The sequence below is a fragment of the Solanum pennellii genome, chromosome 6 (genome assembly GCF_001406875.1).
Source record: "Solanum pennellii chromosome 6, SPENNV200".
Taxonomy (NCBI): Eukaryota; Viridiplantae; Streptophyta; class Magnoliopsida; order Solanales; family Solanaceae; genus Solanum; species Solanum pennellii.
In genome coordinates, this window is record NC_028642.1 from 50,521,599 (window position 1) to 50,535,175 (window position 13,577).

A 13,577-nucleotide genomic window follows, 5' to 3' on the forward strand; every position below is an offset into this window, starting at 1 on the left:
ATTTTGAACCGAGTTTTAAATAATAGTGTCACTATTTGAAATTTTATTTAAAAGGTAGTTACTTTTGATGTGGAAATAATGTGAAATGGCTTTCGAACTTAAATAAGTGAAAACTTAGCTATTTTTAGTGACTTTTGAATCTCTTAACTATTTTCAGTTACCTAATTTGTTCGCGCCAATTGTGAATTTGTAAAAGCAAAAGGGACCATTGTAATAACATACAAATTTAAGTAAAAAATAATCTAAGATATTCATACATGCTTGATATTGATGTATATATGTATTAAGAGGTGGTTAAATCGGTTTTATTTTATGGGACGAAGTGCTATTTAGTTAAAAACTCCTATTCTAAAAAGAAATATAGTAGCAAAAATTATGATGTTGAGATTGATGTTTAAGAGTATTAGGATCAACGGGATTAGGAATAATAATGAGGATAAAAATGGGAGTGACCTCTATGGTGAAATTTCATGAGGAAAGAGAGGTTGAGATGGCTTGACCGTGTGAAAAGGAGATGTGAATGGTCGGGTATAGTGAAGATGAAAAAAATTAGAAGTAGGCCGAAGAAGTATATAAAAAAGTTGATTAGATAGAATACGATACATCTTCAACTTACGAGTAATATAAATATAAAAGGGTAATAGATAGTTGAGTGTTGTCTTGGTATTAACGTTTTCATTTAGTCTTTTGACATGGTGATAGGGTAGAGCACGTGCTTCAACAAGAGGCACAGATTTTATTCAATCGCCAATAGTCGATTTCATTCATCCTCATATCACAAATCTTTTTTTGGAATCAAAGCACAGAATAACAGTAGATTCTACAAAGTTCCATTCTTTGATGGAACACCCAACACAAATTTCACCATTGATAACAGTCCTCAAAACACTTTGAATTAACTCAGCACAGCCTTAGAACAGAAGAGAAGAATAAAAAAAAAAAGGAAGTAGCTTTCCAGTTCCCCTTTTATCATCTGAAATGCCCACCATTGATTTAAGCAGAACACCTTTATGTGTCACTCTTTTTCCATCTTTTCAACAAGGACCCAAGATTCAATTTTCCCTTACAAAATCATCTGTTAATTCGTTTCTGTATAGTTTTAAACCTAAAAGATTTCATTTCTTGAAACCATGTTCTTCCCTAAAGGAAACCAAGAAACAGCAGACCCTTTTGAAAACACCAAACAAATCTCCTCAGAGTTTCAGGAGACTGGTTAACTTGAACCCCAAAAATGATGATGGTGAGAGTGAGAGTGAGAGGGATAGTGGGTCAGGAGATGATGATACTGCTATTAAAGGTACCATTTTGGCTGGTCTTTTGATTGTGGGTGTGATTGGTGGATTTGGAACTGTTGGGTACATATACAAGGACCAGATCAATGCTTTCTTGAACCAGTTTTCTGGCATTATTGAAGGTAATCTTATATGACTTCTTGTATTAGGTTTCTATACTTACTTGTGGACATTAGAATAAGATATGTTTAGATAGTTCCTATTGGTTAATAGTTCAATCAATCAATAAACTGTGCTTCAATCCCCGAATCGATTGGCTTCCACTATATCAATAGTCATTCCACTCTATTGAGGGTTAACAATTAGGCGCAATACATAAAGATGTCCTTTGTCTTAGCCTTCAGTTGACATCACACAAGTAGACACTTAATGTATTATAAAGTTGAACAAGTAGATACACATGTCCTACATGGCAAATCTCAGAAGTATACACTTAATCTAAATGGGAATTGGGAGCTTTTTTTGGTGAATGACCATAAATTTCTAATAAGAAAGTTTTACGCGAAAATACGAATCTATGTGACTCTTGGGCTCGTGGCTCTTTTTCTTTGCTATTTCCATATTATGCTAGAATGATGCACCAATCATGTAGTTGTTGCCTTACCTGACACGGTCTTCTTGTCTTGGATAAAACAAAACTATTTGGCAAATATCTACTCTTACCTCCTTGTGTTTCCCTGTCTCCTCCTCATGTATCAAAAATAGGTGAAATAGCATTTCCAAACAAGTATTACCGCTTGCCAAGCTCAAGGTTTCTTTATCTTGTAAACCTGTTTGAACTGATTTGGGTTCCATGTGGCTTTTTTGGTGCTAGTTTGCTTCCTAATACAATTATCTCACACAATTCAGTTAGGTGGAAATTTCAAACAAAACTGAGAAACTTGTAAGCCAATGAATAAAGAATGCAATGATTTTCAAGATTTATCATGTGAGTATACTTTTATGAATTCATTTTGATTGAGGCTCCTCACATGGCAGGTTACGGGCCAGCTGGATATGCTCTTTTTGTTGCAGTTTATGCTGGACTAGAAGTAAGAATTACACTTTGTTTGCTTGGTTTAAAATATTTCGAGAAGCTGCAGCAATGTACTTGTTAGGGGTACAATGTTGTCTAATTGGAAAAACTTTTGTGGTCATAAAATATGGTGTATTTTCCGGTCCGGTCCCATCATACTAGGTTGTGCATGTCTAAGTTTTGTACTTCAGAAGATACTCATAGAGGGCTTATATTATGAACTGACAGAAGTAGCAAGAGTTAATATTCTTATTTTGTCAGTAAGTGAAAATAATGTATTTTCAGTCAAGTTTCCTGGGCTTTTGCTTGACCCATATTCTAGTTCTTTATTCATAATAAGATTAAATGTGCCTAGCTCAATAAGTGAAACCTTTAGAGTTTCTATATGGAACTGACTTTCAATATTGCACTTCTGATATAGATCCTTGCAATACCTGCCATTCCGTTGACCATGTCGGCTGGTCTTCTATTTGGCACTGTCACTGGGACCATCATTGTTTCCATTGGTGGAACGGTAAGCTGATCATTCCATTCAATATAGCAATGATGATTTACAATGTGTTCTCAATAGTGTGATATGAACTCAGGTGGCGGCAAGTGTTGCGTTCTTGATTGCCAGATATTTTGCTCGGGAACGTATTCTTAAGTTGGTCGAAGGGAACAAGAAATTTCTTGCAATAGACAAAGCAATTGGAGAAAATGGTTTCAAAGTTGTGACTCTTCTCCGTTTGAGCCCCTTGCTTCCATTTTCTCTCGGGAATTACCTTTATGGTCTTACTTCAGTCGAGTTTGTACCATATGTACTAGGAAGGTGAGTCTCATTTTCTATTTTCACTTCCTTCTTCACCTTTAGGCTAATGTTCAGATGTCTAAATTTCTGTGTTTTGGGTTCACTTCGAGGATGAAGTTCATTTTCGAGGATTTGGAAGAATTCGGATTCTTTTCCCCTTCCACAAATTTACCGTTGCATGTTTGTATTCATGTGAAAATGTATCTTAACATATGCATATAGAAAGGAATACCTCAGTGCTATAATTTTGCATGTATTGCGTAATTTGATATCAGGCCTTTCAGTCACTTAGGCTTTTATTTGTTGTCAGAGAGATGTTTTTGAGGTGGAAATTCCAAGGTAACAGCTATCATATGGTATGTGTTATCTGGTGATACAAATGAGCTGTCCATTACATGATCAATTACAAGCGCCAAAAAAGGAAAAACCTAAATTGTGGGGAGAAGAAGAACAGGCTGTCTTTTACATGCCTGTTTTCTTGTTTTATAGTGATATCAAACTCTTTTTTACAGTCTTTGATCACCTTGGGTGATATTTAGCATTAGCAAAGCTGTTTTGTTGAACAATGTAGTAAGGATTCGTTTGCAATCTAGATTCTAGATTTGTGGAAGTAGCCTCTCCTTCAGATTTCTTTTTGTTAGATATGAGGGATTGTTTGAGGATAGTGCGATGTCATAGCTATCCAAGAGAGCGAGTATATGATAACTTCATGTTGTGCGTCAAATGTACTTTTGCTTTTTGAGGACTTGATGATTCACTTATCTGGCATGCTCTTCATATTGATAATATCTTATGTTTTGTACACAGTTGGCTAGGAATGCTTCCTGGATCATGGGCGTATGTGAGTGCAGGTGCATTTGGCCGTGCAATTCTTGTGAGTTTGCCACTTGTTTATCTTGTGCACTTATCTGTGTGATCTCTATCTCATCTTATAATCAGTCATTATTTCTGTGATTTTTATTTTTCCTGTCCTGTGGAATGAGAATTGCAATTTCTGGTTAAGAGAAGCAGGCAGAGTATATAACAGTTGAAATAGCTTCAGAAGTGTACTCTTGCCAATTTATGGTTGTTTTACTCAACCAGAAACATTACAAGCTCTGCTTGGTTCACTGACACTGGCCTAGCGGAGGCAAAAACATTTCTCCCCATTTTGTTTAAGTCTTGGTGGACAAAGTACTTGGTATCTGTGTAGGTAGGTACCCATTAAATTGGTGGAGGTGCTCGCAAACTAGCCCCGGCACCGTGATTATTAAAAAAAAAAAAAAAGACAAAGGACGTTATGTCTTATTCATGACAAGCTAACACAGTTGAGATTAATTACCTACCAACTATTCTGATTTGATCCTACTGGACTATGAAAACAAAAGTAGCGTAGTGGGCATGTGAAACCCAAATTGAGACATCCCATTCTCAGTGCTATTGATTAGCTTTACAACCATTCATAAGTTTCTACTTTGTTCAAATTGAGATATTGTAAGTTGTTGCCTTTCCATCCTTGATGTTAGAACATTAAAAGTTCTGTTAATCTAGGAAGTTTCGAACTTAAATAATAAACTGATAACTCACAAGAAATTCAGCAACTCCGTCACTGAACTTATATTTCTTGATGTTCCAGCAAGAAGGATCTGAAATTGGCCTAGGAGGAAACCAGCTATTGACCCTTGGAGTTGGTTTATTGTTTACAGCACTTGCTGCAACTTATGTAACACGGCTCGCTAAGGTAACACTGATCATTTCCTGTTACAACACTATGCTCATACTGAACCTTGTGTACTTTGATACTTGCATATCCTTGATCTCTGTAATGAAAGATCTGATCAGTATTTTATGATCGATCGGTTGTAACTTGTTCTTCATAAATGCAGGACGCTGTAAAAGATATTGAGTGAGCAGAATTATTTGTGCCCTAACCAAGTAGAGTTTACAAGCTCTTTTATCAACATGCACAACTAAAAAGGGCAGACCGGTGCACTAAGCTCTCACTATGCACAACTACCTCGTGTAAATTGGAAAATGATATACAGTTAATGAAATCAGATAGGACAAGTTGAGTTGTATCATCTTATTTGTATCATATCATTGGTTCTTGATGCGTAGAGGATGAACAGAAAGGAATAGAAGGATTATTTAGCCCCTATTTGTGCTTTATGTTGTAGCACAATTATGGTTTTATTTGAATTGTATCAATCTAACTCATCTAAAAGCTTAAACTGTTGAGAATGAACATTCTTATTTCGGGCATTTCACTCCCTAATCAGATGCAGATGTAGCATGCGGACACCGAGTCCATCTAAAGCTAGTACTTTCGATGCAAGATAATAATTTATATGTAAAAAATTATGAAAGTTTGCAATAAATAGTAGATATAAATACATAAGTTTAAATCTTGGGCATGTTTTATCCCTAATATGCTAGGTGGGGTGGTTTTAAGACCGTACTGGGTGGGTTCATCGTAGTAAATGAAAATGGTTTATTTATATGCTTCCCCATCAATCTTTAAAAAACAAAAACATTAAGTTATTATCTATTTAAATTAATATAACTTTAAAAGAAAAAATGAATTAATATTTATAAATTTTATTTTTAATATTAAACTTAATTTAAACAAATAAATATTCAAAAAATTATGCAAAATAGACTTATGTGGGACAGATTTATGCTGGGCGGATAGGCAGGTTGAAAATTAAAAAAATTGTAATGCTTGGTGGAGTGAGCGGATTAAAATTTTTACGGATTAAGCTTAACCCACCCCACCCAACCCCACCCCATTGTTATCTCTATGTATCTCAAACACTCCAGTTCTATTCATATTATCGTTTGTGCAAGAGATATCATAGACATTTTCTTTATTTCTTCAATTTGGGAATAATATCTTAAAAGATCACTCAACTTTAGGAATTAATCTAGCAAAGTCATTAAAGTTTGTTTTGTATCAAAAAAATCACTCAACTTAAATTTTTATATCAGTAAAATCACTCAACTTTAGAAATTGATCTAACAAAGTCATTAAAATTTGTTGGGTATCAAAAAAATCACTCAACTTAGATTTTTATATCAATAAAATCACTCAACTTAAACATTTGTGTTAGTAAAATCATTAAACAAAATTTATCATTATTTTTGTTTGTTTCATATAAAATAGACCCTACAAATAAATAAAATTAAGAAAACTAATTTAATTTTTTTATGGGAAACTTCTCTAGTGAAACAAATACTTTTATCTTAATATACTAATTATTAAATAAAAAGAAATAATTAGGAGTTCTATTTATTGGACCACTAGTGTATGTTTTTGAGAATTAGCACAAATAAATTATCGATGAAATTTGTATTCACAAATCTAATTAGGACTTATTAGAGAATAAGAGTACTAAAATAATATTTAAAATTGTGACCTCAATTAACTTTCTAAATATGTTATAACTGACAGCTTTTCTTTAACAATGCAAAAATTAAACAACAGTGCTCTAAAAAAATTTGTCTTTTTTGTTTTGTATCTTTTTTTCAAAAAATAAAAAATAAATAATGTTATATATCATTGTACTTCTTCATTGAAGTTTAAAATTATTTTGGCACTGTTAATCTTGATCTTTTTTTATAACTTTAATTTTTCAACTTAATTTTTTGCTTTAACTCAATTTTGTGTAAATGTTTATGTATTTCATTAATTAAGTTTGTTCCTAAAAGTTAAATAACAATTTTTAAATTTTTTAATTCATTTATATGGTTCATATTTATATGACATAAAAATAATTTTTTTTGCTATGTCAAATGTTTTTTAGTGATAAATTTAGTTGAATGATTTTATTGATTAACTTGGTTTTAACTAGTCAATTTCAACAAATAATTTGGTATCCCATAAAAAAATTAAATTAGTTTTCTTAATTTTATTTATTTGTAGGGTCTATTTTATATGAAACCAACAAAAATAATGATAAATTTTGTTTAATGATTTTACTAACAGAAATGTCTAAGTTGAGTGATTTTATTGATATAAAAATCTAAGTTGAGTGATTTTTTTGATACAAAATAAACTCTAATGACTTTGCTAGATCAATTCTTAAAGTTGAGTAATCTTTTACGATATTAACTCATCAATTTGTTTAGAACAATTTAATTTAACATGAAATTTAAGAAATCGGATTTTTTAAAAACTTCTAATTGAAGTTTTGAATTGACATAATATTTGTGTGACCTAAACTATGGACATACATGAACTTGGACAAGGTGGGTAACTCATGAGTATAATAAAAGTATCATTGTGCATTATGAAAAGTTGTAAATTATACTCTGAATTATATGGATAAGGACTAGAAAATTAATTATTTGAGTGAACAAGAACAAATCTTACACTGAATTATAATACTAATTTTTTTTCTTATCCAAAATCTATAGAATCATCATAATATGTTTACTACTTATTTATCATATTTTTTCTTGGATAGGTCTTCAAAACTTCCCTAAGATATGTTGATATTAATTCGTGGAAACCACGTTTAATTAGACTGCATTCCAATGCTCAAAATATCCTCTCACCTCATGTTGTAATATGAACACACTAATTACGGCACTCTTTCGATTATTTTATTTGTTCGCTATATCAAAAATAAATTTTTATTTTTATTTGTCTACTTTAAAATATTAAGAGAAAGAACAACAATCATTCTTAGCATTAACTACGATTATTCCACCAGTTATTTTCTAAGTCCATTGAAATTATACACCTAATACTATGAAATTTATAGTACTAAAATATATACTAATTCGATTATTGAACTTCATATTGCAATGAGAAAGAAAGTTGAATAACTTTTTAAAGTAAAACGTAAATTACATAGTAATTTAAGCTTGATGGTGAACAAGATCTAAATCTTATTCAACTTACAAAAACCAAGTAATGGAAAAGGAATCAACTTCAATGGAATGCAAATTTTGGTCAAGTTTCCAATTTAGAAATCAAATTAAAGTAATATTATTAAATTATCAATGGGAGGTACTTAAATTAGATGCAACTATGCAAGAACGCGCTATCTATAATACTTCAAAGATTGCAAAGATCACATTAATCGTCATATATAGAAGAATGCAGATTTTGTATATCCTCAAATATTTTCTGATTGTTCAAAATTATCAGAAATTAATATAGAAGTATAAAAAAAAATGCTGTGAATAATAAGAAAATAATTAAGATTTGAAATGCGTCTCTATCCTATATATTGTTTAAGATTGTTTTGAAACCTATTTTGGAAAATTTAAGGTATATTGCTGTACCAAAGCTTACACTACGAGAGATATTTTTAAAAAGGCTGAATTATAAGAGCCTATTATACACAATCATATCTTAAATGACTAGTCTCACGTCTCAATTAAAGTGAAAAGTGTTGTCAATCTGTGTTATAAAATCAGAAATTAATGATTCTAATAAATTGTTCAGAAACACGAAGTAACTGAAATTTATAGAAGCAGTAAGAGAGGTGAACAGAAATCAATTAATGAAAAAATTAAAATATGTAAAAACACGTACCAAAATCTGTAAATTTTTAATAGGAAAAAAGTCAAGTCCACTGAACTCACAGTGTCCCCTTATAGAAAATTATTCCCCTCTAGTATCCGAGGTTTGATTTGGAATATGACCTCCCAGGGTAAAATGATCTCAATCACAGAGTATAGATACCAAAAACTCTACTGTCATCGAACGAGTCAACAACAGTAAAATACATGAAGTAATTTGTTGTGCAGAAGAAGAAGAAGAGATCAGAATATTCGTAAGGAAAAATTCTGAAGAGTGAAAGATATTTATAAGCAAGAGAAACAAGTTTCGAAAGGTTGCAACCCTTTCAGAATCCTCACAACCATTAATGAAAGTTTGCAACCTTTCAAATGGTAATGACTGTTCCTGAAAGTTGCAACCTTTCAGAACAGTCATGGCGCGAATTTTAAATAAAATGAGAAATTTTATTTTTAAATTCAAACTGGTCACGCGCGGATCCGAGTCGGGTCGGGTTAATCAACTAATTAAATGAATTGGACATTTAATTTAGTTAATTAAATAAATAATTAATTATATAATTAAAATAAACTTTATCCAAAAAATAATCTCTGATCATTTGCCGAAGCCGAGCGAGCGCCGATCACGGCGCGAGGGGTGCCTCTTTTCCAACCATTTCAACAATTAATAGGAGTGTTTCTATATTTAAATTCTCCTATTTTTCTTTCCACCACCGATGAAGGACAAATGTCTTTTAATTAAAGCATAAGAAGACTTTTCAAGTTCTGAACTATTCCAGTTCTCAACTTTTCAAGTTCCTTTCTTTTCCTCTATTTTCCATTAATTCTTGCAACATATCCAACAAAAAGATTATTTACATTGTTGCCAAAACTCGAATCTAGAACCTATGGTTAAGAGTGAAGCACAGTCTCCACTAGTCTCCACTGTTCTACAACTCATGTTGATCAGGTCATGAGTTATTAATGCATATATTAGAAATAATAATAACTTTATAAAGAAAGGAAGATGATTAAATAACTTAATTAGTTCTTAATATCAACCAATTAGATATCAGAATTTTCTAAGTCAAATGGAGTTGTTAATTAGAAGGATAATTAAAGGACATGATTCCATACGGAAATGAAACGATAATCCAAGAAATAAGAATAACATTAATAAATGAGTTATGGATCCTGTGGAAGATCATTACAACCATATTCATCTAAAAAAACAGATTAAACAAAAACTTAAAATCTTAAAAAAAAAATTAAAAAAATCTTGCAAAAAATCCGACATGTTATCTACATTCAGATACTGTATATATCTATTTAATTTGATTGAGCTACTGAATCTGTTTTTAACAAATAGAGCTGTTGTGAATTCTTAAGAGAGGAAAAAATAGAAATACTTTATTCGTTTCAAAATAAGTATTATTTAACAATAACAATTAAAAAAAAAGTCTTAAAATAAGTATTATCAGAGACAGAGCTAGACTTTGTATTTGTATTAGAAATGAATTGACAGCTTACTGTAAGAAAGTGGCGATGGAAATGAAATTTCTCTTTTTAAAAAAAAAAAAAGGAAGCATGTTTTGCAATATATTTTCTTGACTTAAAATTTAGAACCCAAACTCCTAATTCCGATTCCGGGCTCTAAGTGTTACCTCAAGGATTCAAGACAAAAATTAGTATGTTTTTTCTAATTACATTCTTATATTCTATAGTATTTCTCTAGATTATACACAATCATTTTAGATAATATTTTTTGTTTACAACTCAGACACTAAAAAAGTAAATAAAAATAATAAAATAATTTATAGTCATACCAAATATAAATCTTCTTATTTCTTTATTAAACTCCGAATCAAGTCAAATAACGTTATAGAAGAGAGAGTATTAATTATGTATTATATTATGGGGAATGTGAAATGACACCAAGAATGACATAACCAAATATTCAACTCAAGATAGGTACAGTCCTAATATTGTTAGCTGATATCTTTATAAATATTTTTTTATGACGAAATCAACAAACAAATTATAAAAAAAAATTGTCCTCACCTTTCATCCCCTCAACTCTCTCTTTTAATCACAGCATGTAAAGAAAGAAAAACTTATAGTTGTCATACTACTAAAATATGTACTAATAAAACGTATAAAATAATAACACCACGATTTCCATAACAAATACTATTGCTCACACGTGATTTTCTTTATAGTCCACTATATGACAAGAAAACAATTAATTGAGTTAGAAATTAAAACCTCAAAATTTCAAATTTGTTAAACCATGGAAAATACAAGGTTCAATAATAACAATAACAACAACATAATTGGTGATGAAGAAGCACCATTTGAATTTAAGAATCTACTTTCTGAAATGTTCACATCTTTACCTAATCAAAATCCCACTACTTCCAATTCATTAGAAAATATTCCTAAAATTGCATTTTCTTGTTCTTCTCCTTCTTCTAATAATTCATCGTCTTCATCGCAAAATATTATTTCATTTGGGAATAAAGCTGATTCTTATTTCATAGAGGATAATGAATTAGATTATGATATGATAACGGAGAAAGTGATGATGAGCAACGTCAACACATCGAATTCATCGATGGCATCTAAGAGGATATGTAGAAGTCCTTTGCAATCTCAAGATCATCTTTTGGCTGAAAGGAAACGTCGTGAAAGGTTCTCCCAACTTTTTGCTCTCTTGGCTAAAGCTATACCGCAACTCAAGAAGGTATGTTGTAATTTCAAATTTAATTTATACTTTTCATCTTTGAATTTGAATATAACATAAGGATGAACTTTTATCTTTCGCGAGAAGAGGAAAGAGAAAATTAAAATAGATATTTCAAACCCTCGCAAAAGAACTATACCTATAAACCTAAGTAACAAAAAGAAAATTACATCTTTTTCTCAAAATGGAAATTATTATTTGTCTAGTTGAATCGAACCTTAAACCTTTCGAGTGGAGAAGATAGTAGGTTTCAATTCCACTAGTAAATTCCAATTTAGCATTCTTGATATTGTTGTTAATGTCAAATATAATCTTTTTTAATTTGAGATTTTTGAGTTTACATTCTTGACCAACATATTAGTGATAACTAGTGACCAATTTTGTGTTGAAATTGTTGAAGTCGCTAGCTATACCACAGTCTGAATCAAATTATTACGGTAGAATGCTAGTTAGTTAAGTACTCTTATATATGCTCAGAAGATGCGAGCGGTGGAAATGAAGATATTGAGATGAATGTGTGGGCATATTGGGAGTGAATTAAGAATGACAATATTTGAGTCAAAGTGGGAGTGACATTCGTGGTGGACAATACAAGGGAAGGATGACTGAGATAGTTTGGGCATGTGAAGAAGAGATGTGTAAATGCCCCAGTAAAAAGGTGCGCAGAGGTAGAAGAAGAAGTATTAGGTTAGAGGTGATTGGCATGAAGCATCTTTGGCCTACCGAGGACATGACCTTTAGATAGGAGAGTATGAAGGTCGAATACTAGATTAGAAGGTTAGTATGTAGTGGAGGGTTGTTTTTGCTTTTTGAGACTTTAGGTTTGTTGGTGTTTGTCGTTGTACTAGCCGTATTATTCTTGCTTATGGTATCTATCATCGTATGTTGTTTAATATATTTCGACTATCAGACTATTTTATTGTTTTTGTTCCTTTCTATGATAATCTACACTATTTTTCTTCTTCTTTATACTTAATTTGCTGGTCTCAAGGTGAGTTTTTTCGGAAACAGTCTTTCTACCTCGTGCTCCACGAGGTAGTAGTACAGTGTGCGTAGATACACTCTACCCTCCAAATAACTTGTGGAATTTCACGGAATATGTTTGTTTCTGTAGTTCTACTACGAATAGTAATGGACTTGTAATGTTTTTATTTATATTGTTTGATGATGCAGTTGGACAAAGCTTCAATTCTTGAAGATGCTATAAAGTACATAGGAGAACTTCAAGAACGTGTTAGTTCTTTAGAGGAAGCTGCTCGGACGATAAAAAGTAGTACAAACTTGATTAAATCAACTCATCCCACACTAGTACACAAACAATATTCTCATGATGATCATGTTGATGATCTTGAATCCAAAAGACATGAGAATATTAATGATATAAAGGTTCAAATTCTGGACAAAAATGTACTCATAGGAATCCATTGCAATAAGCAAATGAGGAGTATTTTCTCTATTATTGCTGGAATAATGGAAAAGCTACATCTTACTATTCACCACATAAGAGTTTCCCCATCCAATCACACTTCTCTTCATTATATCTCCATTCTTGCTGAGGTAATTATTATTTCTCATTCTTCAATTTATAGTTATTACACATTTTTTTTAATAACTATGGTGTCCGGATCAACTTTCGGGTATCTTGATTAATTCTGTGAGATACCTACCACCTCCTAGCAGTAACATGTGTCAGGTAACTCTGTTCACCAAAGCTAGGACAAATGAAAAGAATCGCCTGATGTTTATTTTGTATCCACTGAATTTTGAACCTGAGACGTGTGTAATCATACTTTTGTCAAATTATAGCAACTTTCTAATACTGATAATGACATTCATTATATCCTTGCAGATTGATGAGAATGTTGATATTAAAGTGCAGGATGTTGAGAAGGCGTTTGAATTACATCTTCTTACCATACAAGACTCGACACAAGAATAAATTTGACTTTAAATATGTTCAAGGTCACTCCAATTGTGACAAATTTGTTAATGTTAAATGAATCCTTTGATTAAATTCATGCTTTAATTTGTACTATATATTAATATGGATAACAACGTATATATGTATTGCTGGAACTATATATATAATATATTATTTTGAGCCAAGAATCGTTTGTTGTATTGACATTTCGTTTAACTATAAACTTTTTTATGAGACATTATTAGTATAATTTATCGATTGAGCTTTTGAGACCAATATTATTTACAATAATTAATTAATAATACATGTGACGATTCAGATCCTACTAT

General features: G+C 31.3%; 2 protein-coding genes across 2 annotated transcripts; both read left to right on the plus strand.

Moving 5' to 3' along the window:
- The first annotated feature begins 684 nt into the window (after positions 1 to 684).
- LOC107023626 (TVP38/TMEM64 family membrane protein slr0305) lies at positions 685 to 5,338 on the plus strand. Its single transcript, XM_015224376.2, has 7 exons — positions 685 to 1,414; positions 2,271 to 2,323; positions 2,729 to 2,821; positions 2,895 to 3,118; positions 3,905 to 3,971; positions 4,713 to 4,817; positions 4,963 to 5,338. The coding sequence occupies exons 1-7, from the start codon at positions 979 to 981 to the stop codon at positions 4,984 to 4,986; spliced, it is 1,002 nt and encodes a 333-aa protein (XP_015079862.1). The 5' UTR covers positions 685 to 978; the 3' UTR covers positions 4,987 to 5,338.
- A 5,512-nt stretch (positions 5,339 to 10,850) lies between these two features.
- LOC107022405 (transcription factor bHLH18-like) lies at positions 10,851 to 13,393 on the plus strand. The gene is made up of 3 exons (XM_015223026.2): positions 10,851 to 11,327; positions 12,501 to 12,884; positions 13,177 to 13,393. The coding sequence occupies exons 1-3, from the start codon at positions 10,875 to 10,877 to the stop codon at positions 13,264 to 13,266; spliced, it is 927 nt and encodes a 308-aa protein (XP_015078512.1). The 5' UTR covers positions 10,851 to 10,874; the 3' UTR covers positions 13,267 to 13,393.
- The last annotated feature ends 184 nt before the right edge of the window (positions 13,394 to 13,577 follow it).

Bases quoted from the DNA above. Each gene is read 5' to 3' on its own strand.
- LOC107023626 (XM_015224376.2), top strand. From the start codon at position 979: ATGCCCACCATTGATTTAAGCAGAACACCTTTATGTGTCACTCTTTTT. The intron at 2,324-2,728 runs GTAAGAATTACA...CTTCTGATATAG, and splicing joins CAGTTTATGCTGGACTAGAA to ATCCTTGCAATACCTGCCAT. The intron at 3,119-3,904 runs GTGAGTCTCATT...TTTTGTACACAG, and splicing joins GTACCATATGTACTAGGAAG to TTGGCTAGGAATGCTTCCTG.
- LOC107022405 (XM_015223026.2), top strand. From the start codon at position 10,875: ATGGAAAATACAAGGTTCAATAATAACAATAACAACAACATAATTGGT. The intron at 11,328-12,500 runs GTATGTTGTAAT...TTGATGATGCAG, and splicing joins CTATACCGCAACTCAAGAAG to TTGGACAAAGCTTCAATTCT. The intron at 12,885-13,176 runs GTAATTATTATT...ATATCCTTGCAG, and splicing joins ATATCTCCATTCTTGCTGAG to ATTGATGAGAATGTTGATAT.